The 11,461-nt window shown below is 49.0% G+C and overlaps 1 protein-coding gene across 8 annotated transcripts in view; it reads right to left on the bottom strand.

The window, feature by feature from the left end:
* Nucleotides 1–11,461, bottom strand: part of PIAS3 (protein inhibitor of activated STAT 3) — a 38,820-nt gene that overhangs the window by 3,786 nt on the left and 23,573 nt on the right. For all 8 annotated transcript variants that reach the window (XM_054010518.1, XM_054010517.1, XM_054010513.1 and 5 more), the window contains 8 exons: nt 10,337–10,471; nt 7,451–7,556; nt 6,785–6,858; nt 6,127–6,287; nt 5,633–5,769; nt 5,018–5,189; nt 2,784–2,917; nt 760–797 (listed from right to left, as the gene is read on the bottom strand). In XM_054010518.1, the coding sequence (XP_053866493.1) occupies nt 760–797; nt 2,784–2,917; nt 5,018–5,189; nt 5,633–5,769; nt 6,127–6,287; nt 6,785–6,858; nt 7,451–7,556; nt 10,337–10,471 (957 nt within the window). The remainder of the gene's footprint in view (nt 1–759; nt 798–2,783; nt 2,918–5,017; nt 5,190–5,632; nt 5,770–6,126; nt 6,288–6,784; nt 6,859–7,450; nt 7,557–10,336; nt 10,472–11,461) is intronic.

The following is an 11,461-nucleotide window of genomic DNA, read 5'->3' as shown; positions in this document are numbered from 1 at the left end:
GAGAACTGTACCAGTTTACCAAGACTTCACCCGAGCCAGCTGCTTCCCATGTGGTATAACCCGCCAGAAAGCTTGGGCGTTGCTGTCGCCGGCCCGCCATGGCAGGTTAGAATGGCGCATCTGAACAGGAGACACGCAGTGGTGGCGAGACAAGGCCCAGGAAGGTGAAAGGAGCCTATTGTACCAGCTCTGAAAGGAAATCGCGCTCCAAGCTCCCCTAAGTCAGAAGAAGGTATGTCTAGCTAGCTCAACCACCAGCTCTGCCCTGAGTCACCTGTGAAAGGATCAAATGCCAGGCAGGCAGAGAGCAGTCCCGGGTTAACAAAAAATATATATATATATACGCCCACTTTCTAAACTGCACTGCACGGTTGTCCAGATTCACTAGCAGGTATGCAATACATTTTCAACTCAGCGCCCTACCCCCTTCCAGAACCTGGAGCAGTGAGGCAGGGTGAAGAATACAGGTGCAAATAAGGAAAAGAAGAGTCATGTATCGAAAGCAAGAATCCAGCATTCCAAGCCACAGACAGCACATGGACCATTCCAGGCAACAGCAATGGAACCTAAAGGCACGTGGCCATGCTTGGCCATGTGAACGTTGGCCACATCAGGCCCAGATTGCTACAGTGGAGGAGGTGGAGGATTGGCTGAGAGGAAAAGGACAGGGTTACTGGTCTACAGATTTGCCAGGGAGGAAAAGGGGGGAAAAAAAAGAAAGAGAGGGAGAGAGAGAGAGACAGCGCCCCCCAACCTTACCTGATTTTCACTTTGAAGGAAGGTAAACAAATCCAGACCTAGAAAAATAAAAGGGGAAAAATAACTTAATAGTAAATAAATTTATGGGGAAGGGAGCCAATTTGTGCTAGATTTCAAGGGTCAACTAATGGGATGGGATCCAATTGCTTCTTTAGAGACTGTGTTACGTCCGATCCACCTCAATGCTGTAGGTCAGTAACGGACCATGATGGCTCCTTTTTGGCCAACCCCGGGGAGAGACGTGGGAACTTTCAGAGCTAAAGGAACAAGCTGCTACAGCTTGAGCTAACAAGCCAAGGCTCTGTAGCTGCAGTTGTCACAACTAGGATCCTCTCTAGACTGGCAGAGGGGCGAGCTGTGGTGCACACACCCCGGTGGGCTACATGTAGCCTTGGTGTTGAAATACATCGGGGGCCAGATTCTCACGTGTACACATCTGGCAGCGTTAGGGCACCTTAAAGTGGGTGCGTGTCCCATCATCACTGGGCAAAATTTACTAGCACATTTGCCAACTATCTATAGGATTCACTTTAAATAAGAATCCTTAACATCATGCACTGCTGAAGCGCAGCCATCTCGGGGGTGGAACGCAGCAGCTGTTTAACAGCGCTCAGCAACGCTACCGAGCGGCTGAGGATGGGGGAGGGCAAAGCGTGTTTACAAAAGGAAGCCACAGGTGGAATTTAGGGAAGCAATGTCCCAAAACGGAATGGCCCAGATGCTGGTGTTGACAACATTTTTCTTGCAAAATGCACCCTAGGTCCTTAGTGTCACAAAGCTCAAGGCTAGAGCTGGGTGAAGAGGGGGTTTTTTTTGTTGCCAAAAAAATGTAGTTTCGGTCAACCCGAAACTGTTGCCTGGGATGGGGGAGACGGAATCATGACTCTGGAGCAGAGATTTGAGCTCAGATTGACCCCCTCCCTGGTGAACACCCCACCCACTGTGCTACACAGACTACTCTGGGGTGGGCTGCCCTCGGTCTTTTCTGTTGCAACTGTTCCACTTCGCATAAACTATTAAATATTCATTGGGCCAAAGAGAGAGCGACTCTCTAGGCCGGCGAGTAAGGCCTCACCCAGGAGGGAGGAGACGTGGGTTCAGATCCCTCCTGTGATTCCAACAGAATGAAATGACATTTTTTGTACAACCCGAAATGGACACCCATGTGCTGATGCCAGACAGCTAGGAATCAGCTAGTTTATCAAAGCTTCCTAACAGGCCATCGGCCTGTTACTGTGCAAGGGTTCCACCAGCCAAGGAGGAGGGAGTGTGCCCAGTGGGCTGTGTGGGGGACTGGAAATTAGAACACTGCTCGTCCGGTCTCTGCCACTGACTTGCTGTGTGACCTCAGGGCAAGTCACTTTCTCCCTCTCTCTGTCCCCATCTGTAAAGTTGGAATGTTAAGGTCTCCTTCAGTGGGGCACGGCGAGTGATTTTTGTGAAGCATTTGGAGAGATTCAGATGACAGGAAGCGGTTTTCTAGAGCAGTGAACTATTGCCTTGCAATCTTAGATCAGGCCTGAGGAGGTTGCAACTGAATGACACACATCTCTCCACTCTTCCAGGGTGGAGCTGGCTGCCTCCATTTCCCCTTATGGCAGCCACGGGAGCAAGACCAGGAATGGAAGTCTCTGGTCATGAAAAGTATTAGCCACTAGGCCAGCTAATGGGTAGGTCTTCTCCATCCTCTGTTACTAACAATCAGCTTTCAATTTATTCTGCCTCACTAAGGAGCTCACCTGCAGGTCTGCAGAAATCGCGCACCAGGGCTGGTACTTCAGGCTCCTGCTCCCTGGCTAAGCGAAATCTGCCATTCAACTATCTGTGCTCTGATTGGCAACGGTCATGAGGCTGCTCCAAGCCTTACAAGGCTGGGCGAAAGAGCGGCCCAAGTGCCTTTGTGGGTTAGATCATACGTAACTGATTGGGAGGCCACGGGCGCTGGTTGCTACAGCTGAGGTCTCGGTCTGGTAAACTGGTACAGTTGCCCGAATAGGTGATTTGGAAAGCGCTGCTCTCCTTACCTTGAATCTCTGATGGCACCTGGTAGGAAGGATGGTATTCAGGGATCGGGAGGCTGGAGAGATAGTCGCTGCCGATAGCTGCCATGGGAGGACTTCGAAGCACCGAGGATGGCTGGTGATCAACATTTAACACCCTGAAATGGAACAGAAACCCAATAAGGCAGAGCAAAGCGATCACAACTCCGGATGTGAAACACACCAGCAGCCTGCCCTTTAAGTCAGGGCCAGTGAAGCACCAGGAAGAAACCCCAAGAGACAATACTGGACACCAAGCAGCAGGCCCCACCCCATCATGGGAAATGAGACTGATGCAGCGTCACCAACTGTCCTGAACACCCAGCCCCGTTAGGCCTCAGCTTCAGGTGTCAGAGCTTATCAGTGACTAGCTGCACTCTTGTGGGGTGCCTCCATCCTGGTCACGGCATGTTCCCAGAACCATTATCGGCTGTCCTACCCATGCCCTCAGCTTGTGCATAGAGGGGAGCCAGTGTCATGCAGTGGGCAGAGCACTGGACTGGGACTCAGGAGACCAGGGTTCTATACCCGGCTCTGTCACTGGCCTGCTGGGTGACCTTGGGCAAATCACTTCCCCAATCTGTGCCTCTGTTTCCCAATCTGTAAAATGGGGATAATGCCACTGATCTCTAGTGGAAAGCATATTCTGAAGTCTACGGATGGAAAGCGCTATATAAAAGCCAAATATTACTAGCAAGAGAAAGAACACGAGGTCACCTGTTTAAAGATACACGGCTAAAATAAAAATCACTTACAAAAAAATCTGACTTGGATCTAAGGTACTTCTATAGCCTCCATTACGGCAGTACCTGAGTGCCTCACAACCTTTAGTGTTTATCCTTCCAACTCCCCTGTGAGATAGGGAAATGTTATTTATCCCCATTGTACAGAGGAGGATCCCACCACCCTGCTCTTATCCATTGCTTGTTGTCAGTATCATTCTTCCTGTTTTAATGATGGAGAAACTGAGGCCCAGATCTGCAAAGGATCTTCCACTGATTTCAATACCTTTGTGGATCTGGGCCAGATAGACTACGGGTACGTCTACACTGTAAAAATCATCACCACCACCACAGCTGCAAGTCTTAGAGCCTGGGTCAACTGACTCAGACTTGCGGGGTTTGTGCTATCAGGTCAAATACAGCAGTGTAGATGTTCCTGCTCAGGTGGGGCCCAGGCTCTGTCACCCAGCAAGAGGGGGACAGGTTTCAGAGCCCGGGCTCCAGCCCAAGTGGGATCGGCTACACTCCTACTTGTAGCCCCACAGCACCATCCACAGTCAGTTGATCCGAGCTCGGAGACTCACTGCTGTGGGAAATTATTATTTTTTTTTTTATACCAGTGTAGACATGTTTTAAGTGACAGGCACAAGGGCCCCTTCATCATACAGGGGCTGATCCTGCTGCTGCTGAAGAAGCAATATAAGCCACAATCCCATCAGATAGTGTTTCTCAAAGTGTGAGGCATGCACCCCTCCCAGGGGCACACAGGACTGACCAAGGAGGGGAACAACACCCGTGCCACGGAGACAGGACAGTGCCCAAATCAATTTCTCTCTCAAATGGTTTCTGACATTTGGAAACCAGACAAGGGAAAAGCACCGTCTGTCCTGCTCTACACAGAAATTATATGCACAAAAGTTGATGCAAAACTCCTGCGTGTTTGTCCATTAGTCAAGCCAGCAAATAAACCACCAAAGTTGTCATGCCCATGCTACATATTCCAGGCCTCTGAAAATCAGTACAATTCCCCAAACACTCTGCTATACCTGAGTGGGCACCAGTTCAACATGAAGCGATCGTGAAACTCAAATACAATGAGGGCTACACCGAGTTAGTGAGACGTCACACTTTGGGAATTAAAAAAAGGAATCACATAAATGAAAACAGTATCTAAGAAAGTGACACACGTTATCGATCCCCATGCTTCAGGGAACGCTCTGATCATGGCCCAGGGTCAAGCGGAGATGTGCCTCCCATCCCCTTATACTATGGTATCAATACAACTGGCAATGTGTATTACTGCGAGGGTGGAGAGTTTGCTTTCCCCAAGTGTCCTGTATAGACTTCCAGACACAGGACTACCGAGACCACTGGCCTGGTCCAATACATTTTCTATGACTGGGACAAGCTGCCTCTCCTTGTTACTGTGACGTCTGCAGCATGCAGGAAAGAGAGTAAAGAGGAAAACCCAGAAAGGGTTTATAAGACGTGTCCTACCCCTTGGGCCCTACTGCTGACGGGATGGCCACAGTGGAGACAGGACACTGTTTCTTGATAGGAGGCTCCTCTTCATCTGATGAGCTGTCCAGCGTGAGGTCGATGACCTCCACTTGCTTTTTGCTCTCCAAGGAGTGCTTTCCGTCGGAGCCCACGGTGTAAAGGGAGCTGGCTGCAGAGAGAGGGGAAGCAAGAAGCTACAGTTGGCCAAGGTAGCTGAAGGCAAATCATTGCCCCACAAAGCAGCTTCCACCCGAGGATCTCAAATAACATTAAGCCTCATAGTAAAAGTGTCATCCCTTTTTATAACAGAGTATTAACGCTGGCGTCCTCACTAAATTTCAGCTCTAGTACTTGCTTTCAGCCTAGCTAGAATTACCCTCTGCAGTTTCAACTGGACATGGGATTCTTCTTCCTTTCCCATCGTAAGCGGTTATGTAGCACTGCTGTGCCTTGTTAAACACCTGCCGTGTTTCTTGGCTGCACTTCAGTGGTGCAGCGACCCGCATATACAGATCGTATTTCAAGTATCTGAAATGCTTTGGACCCTTCCAGAGAAAGGTGCTATGGAAAAGCAAGACATTTTTAAAGAGATGGTGCCCGTAGCTCCCGTACCCTCAATCCCATTGTACGTAGATGTCGGGCACACCTCCTGGTTTTCTTTCTTGGGCTTCATGGGACACCAGGAGCCATCTTCCATGAACTGGATCTCATCACAGTCCGTGCACGAGTTGAGGATTTCCATGAACAACCTGTCACACAATTGAGCAAGAGCATAAGCTGAAAAAAGCCGTCCATGAAAAGATCCGCACCTCTGAGGGAGCCTGCCTGGCCCTGAACGCTTGGGTGTTGATGGTACAGACATGAGGGGGGCTCATGGTACAGACTTGATGGGCTCAGGGGACTGGTAAATGAAATATAGAGAATTACATTTCCAAGTCCAGCTCAGGCCAGTACTGACCAGGAGTCAGGCTGGTCTATGTGGAATGAGTGGGAGCGTTAGACTAAAGTTGTTCAAGGCAGGGACTGTCTGTACATACCAACATTAAGGGATTAGCCTAAAAAGAGTTTCCAGGCTGGTCTTGGACCCAGAAACCTACTCGTCTTACCCATCAATGATCAGGCTGTCATAGGGGGCTTTCTTATCACACACAGGGCAGGTCCATGTAGGTTTCTTCTCATTCATCTGAAGGTAGAGCGCCGCGTCAAAGCACTGGAGGTGGGTGCAGGTAATGGCTCGGCAGGGCACTATTAGCCTCATCTTACCCAGCTGGAAGACAGAGAAAGGAGAAATTAACACGGTTTGATACAAAGTGCTTCCACGGGGCACCAGGAGAAACCAACAAGTCCCATTTTTTCCTATTCTGGTCCTTTCACTGAACGTGCCCAGGAGGGGTATGTGACGTAGCATCAACTAAGGCTTCACCATGGACGGGAAAGCTGAACCTCCTTGGATCTCCCACCCCACACATACATCCTAACTGGTGAAGGTGGAAAACTTTACACAGCCTTAGTCAGTATCACCCAGTTTAGGCTACGCCCAGAAAATACTATATACGTATGGGTGTATACGCTGAAAAGTTCGGATCAGCATTTCCAGCCAATTTTTACGCATGGGGAAAAGGGGCTGGTTTAATAAAAAGACTCCCAAGGAGGAGAACCTTTTATAAAACCGCAACAGCAGCATTAGTTTTGCTGTTCCCGCATGACATTTTTAAGCAAACACCAAGTGGATGTTGAAGCACAGAGAACTCGTATAGAACCCACCGGACACATGAGAGAAACCCGTAAGCTCGTTGTCGCTATCTCGCTGTCCGGATCAGCTGTTAATTTTTCTTTGACTGAAAGGAAAAAAGTTTCTCAGGTCTATTAAAAGTGCTAGTGATATTTTTAAGATTATATATCTTATAGTATGAAGTTAGCTATCTAGGAAGTGTTTCTGGTAGCAAACACATCATTTCTATTGTATTAGACCCTAGAGGACCCAATCAGGGCTCCCTTGGGCATATCACAAAAAAGATCTTAAAACCTACCTTGAAGAGGAAACAACCGGCAGAAACGACAGACAAAGGGAACACGCTACCGCCAGCTGCCTAATCATTGTTAAGTGTTGGACAGACATTACAGCACAGAGGGGTTTTAAGGAGAGCTTGAAAGGAGGAGGGCAGCCTTGTGAATTTTTACGTGGAGCTCGTCCCGTGATGTTACCAGCAGCCCCGCAGTATAACCCCTTCCCTCCACTCAACTCCGGTATCTTTGTTTTCGACGGCAGTTCATGCTTTTCATAAAAATGTGTAACCTTATGCGTATGTGTGTTTGCAAGAGGGCGTATGGGAATTGGGGCTTACCTAGTTTGCTGTAGTAGGATTCAGACCTATTCAGCTAGAGATCGTGTAACAAACGGTTAAAAAACGTAAAGGAGCAGCTACTCACTCAGGGCCCGGGAGTGGTCTGGGTTCCGAATGCCCTTGGCTCTTAGCTTCTGTAGCAGTGTGACTGAAGTCAGCTGTTTCACCAGGTAAACTGACAGAGAGTAGTTCTATTGACAGAAAGACTGACGTTAGGCCTTCTAGCCTGCAAAGCAAACTGCTGGGGAAGAGGGCTTGTCTCTGTTTGCAAAGCCTGGAGTAACTGGTTATTTCACTAGGAGGGTGGTGATATTTCACTAGGAGGGTGGTGAAACACTGGAATGCATTACCTAGGGAGGTGGTGGAGTCTCCTTCCTTGGAGGTTTTTAAGGCCCGGCTTGACAAAGCCCTGGCTGGGATGATTTAGCTGGGAATTGGTCCTGCTTTGAGCAGGGGGTTGGACTAGATGACCTCTTGAGGTCCCTTCCAACTCTGATATTCTATGATTCTATGAACTGTACAGTGCTGTAAAAAGGGATTTTTAACAACTACTAGTGACACTTTGTACCTGTATAACACCTTCCTTAATGTCTGTACAGGCCCACGCAAATATAGGCTCTTTCCACAAAAAAATCTTGTGCGCTCCCACGCTAGCCCTGCAGGGGGAGGCCTGGCTCCTTTTCAGGTGTTGCACCTCAGGTCTCTGTGGTCCCTTGGCAGGGGTCTACTGGGACCAGCTGTCCCTCCCCGACCCGCTTTGGAGTTATTGAAATCCAACTTTTGGGGAGCTCCCACAAGGGGACCCATGCTTTAGGCCACTCCCCTTTGGTCGCTGGGCCTACTGTCTACAAATTGATCTGCCAACTGGCCCACACTACGTGAATTCTAGGTGTCCAATCCGCTAACCACACACAAGCTCCAGGGGACACATTTCACACAATTGCTCTAAACTCCTCATACAAAGATTCCAGAGTGGGGACTCTGGCCCCTTTACCCCACTGTGGGAACAATTGGCTATCAAGGTGCCAACCTCCATGTACATCACCCCCTTGTTCTTTTACACACCCCGAAACCTTTTCTCGTAGGCCTCAGGTGTTAAGTCAAACACATGCAATAAGGCTCTCTTGAACGGTTCATAGTTCCCAGCGTCAGCCCAGTCCACTTGGCTATATGTCTCAGTGGTTTGGGGACCCAGGAAGGGAGTGACACTATGCAGCCAGTGTGCAGGGGGAATTTGGTTCAACTCACAAACTTTCTCAACGGTGGGGAGGTAGACATCTCTTCCCCCCACCACTTCCTGGAATGGGACCAATAATTTAGCACCTATGCCCCCTGCAGGGCGGGCATCCTACAGTCTCTCCCCACTTACTGTTCCTTTTTGTCTTTCATTCAACTGCTTTTCCACATCCTGTTTCACAATCCTCTAGTAACTGGACCTCGATCTCCAGCCTCAGTTCCTCCATCCGGAGCCTTTCTGCGTCCAGCCCTAGCTTCTGCCACTCCAACTCCAGAGCTGGGGAACTGAGCCCTGCAGATGTCCAGCTGCCGCTGCAGAAGCTGTGACTACCGCCTCTGCCATCCTCAGACTCCTGCCTAGGTCTGGACCTCTGCTCCTGGCCTCCTCACCTTGCCCAGCCCCGCAATCAGCTGTGCCTGGTTTAACTTCCCAGTGCTTACCTCTCTCTCCCTGCACAGCTCTGTGATGTTCTTAGGGAGGTGGTTATACGCTATTTTCTGCTGTTTTCTTTGACTAACCTTGTTTTTACTGCTGCACGTCACTTATTGCAAAATACTCCTGTTGGCATTCAGAATCTGCCCTTCTCCCACCAGCTGTCATGGATCAAGTGTCTGGCCTACGCCCCAGCCTGTAACCAGTCTCTTGTGTGTGACCCCTTTAGTGTGCCGGACCCCAAGGATCCATAATTCTACAGGGGCAGGCCTGTGGCTTCCATGACTCCAAAACTGGGCCTTTGGGTCCCAGCACTCCCTGTGTCTCTCTGGGGCTCCCTGCAGCCAGTCCAGCCAAGCCAGACTCCTGTGGGAGACTTGCGCGACCCCTTCAGGGTGCCATGCTCTCAGGAAGTTATTGCAGTGACACCAGGGAGCCTTTTCAAAACAAGGTAACAGTTTATTAGTCACCTGGCCTACAGAATCGGAAAGTCCTAAGGTTAGCAGGGAAGCAAAAGTTCAGACTGGCCAATGCCAGGACTTCACCCAGCCAAGCTCCTGTAGAATCCATCCTGACTCTCTCTCTCAGACCTGGTCGACACTTAAAAATTAGATCAACCTTGCTGAACCTTTTAGTGAAGTCCCAGGTCAGAACCCTAACTCTGCTCTTACCCCAAACACCTGACACCTTTCCACTTTGTTCCCCAGCCTGGGATCTTTGCTCTGCTTCCCTGCGGAGAGGTAGAGGGAAATCTTCTTCTCGGCTGTTGGTTACAAGGTGTGACTGTCCTGGCCATTGGGGTTTGCAATGTCTCTAAGGATCCTTTGTTCACATGTGTAGACTTTATTCAGTTGGTCAAGGACACTGGTCTCCAGCCAGGCTGCTGCGTGAGTCAAACACCTCATCCCCTCCCTTTACACTCAGTGTATAGCAAGGCAAAGACCAGAGGGCAACTGAGGCATGCACAGGGATAATACATATACTACCAAAATTCCCACATTTATCATAGTGCCACACTACTACCCTCTATTGGATGTAATCAGAATGGCTGATCTGTGTGTCATAAGCTTTCTGCTGCTAATAGCTAATGGAGAGTCTCTCTTAGCTCAAGTAGTAGGAGTCCATGCTTTCAGAGCAGGAGGTCCAGCGCTCTCTCCCTGCAGTCACCATGCAGTTCTGAGTTGCTACGGTGTGCAGCACAAGGACAATTACGAAGACTTAGGAGGCCATAGGTTCTACTTGCCCGGGAGAAATCCTTTGCCTTAAAAAGGCTCAGCGCCTGCTGTGCTTCACGTCACTTACCCTGCCGAACTCGGAGGACCAATTCACGACGATCGTATTGGGAACAGTTGCCGAAAGCCGCACCAAAGGAGTGATATTGATGGGACGGCTCGGTCGTTTTGGCTCCACACCGTTTTTAGTGGGCGGCAGATAGCCCTGCAAAGGCAAGGAAACTTATTTGAGATCAACCAAGTTTCCTTATAGGGTCAATACCCTGTATGAGACATTGCAAACCCTACTCTTTTATAGCTGGCTTTATCCTGAGGTCCCCCTCCCCACCTGCGCAACACCTGAACAATCAGAACCCTGGAGGCAAACCAATGGAATTTTAACCACAGCCAATACAACATGAAATTGGAGCCAGTTTCATAGTCTACGATCCGTTTTAATTTCACAATGGACTCCAAGCCCTCCTCCAATACTGACGGGCACAAAGTGTTTTCTTTTAAGCAAACAGTTCTGGCTGCAGCTTTCTTGCAGGCTTTCTACAAGGTTATTTAGTTTGGACACAAAAGAGGTGTTTCTTGTCTCGGCAGAGGAAGCTGAAGGTTGCACAGGTGACTGTAAAGGCAGCATTTCATTCCTTTCAAATGCTTGGTTTTGAAACCGAAATAATCTTTTAACAGAGCTTTTTGTCTGTAATTTCCTAGGTTTTGGTTCTTTTGTTTTGTTTTTTTTAAGAGGAAAAATAAAACCAAATTCCCCTATTCTACGTCATCAAGAGGGCTTTGAACCCTGGACCTTCAGCACTGCAGCGGGGGAAATCTGGCAACTTCCAGGCCAAAGGAGTTTTCCAAGCCCAGAATAATAAGGGTACTAAAATAAAACTTTATAAGGACTCAACCTTAATTACGAAGAGGCCACTTCCAAGCCATAATATTAATGGAGGTCAACAAACTGGGATATGAAGGTGGTGACAGACTAACCTCAGAAAGGCTCGGTTCAGAGGAACAGCCAAAGTTTTCATGGGACAAACCTGAAACTCCTTAACGGAGCCTGATTTTCAGAAAGCGAGTGGTTCTGGGCTTTCTGAAAATCAGACCCATTTAAGGCATCTAAAGATGGGAGCTTAAACAACAAACCACCCTCCCCCTCTGAAAATCCTGGCCCCAGTGCTTATCATCCCCACTTGGACCTACTGAACTA

This window comes from Malaclemys terrapin, chromosome 21 (genome assembly GCF_027887155.1).
Source record: "Malaclemys terrapin pileata isolate rMalTer1 chromosome 21, rMalTer1.hap1, whole genome shotgun sequence".
NCBI classification, from domain to species: domain Eukaryota; kingdom Metazoa; phylum Chordata; order Testudines; family Emydidae; genus Malaclemys; species Malaclemys terrapin.
This window is presented reverse-complemented; position numbering and strand designations above follow the sequence as displayed.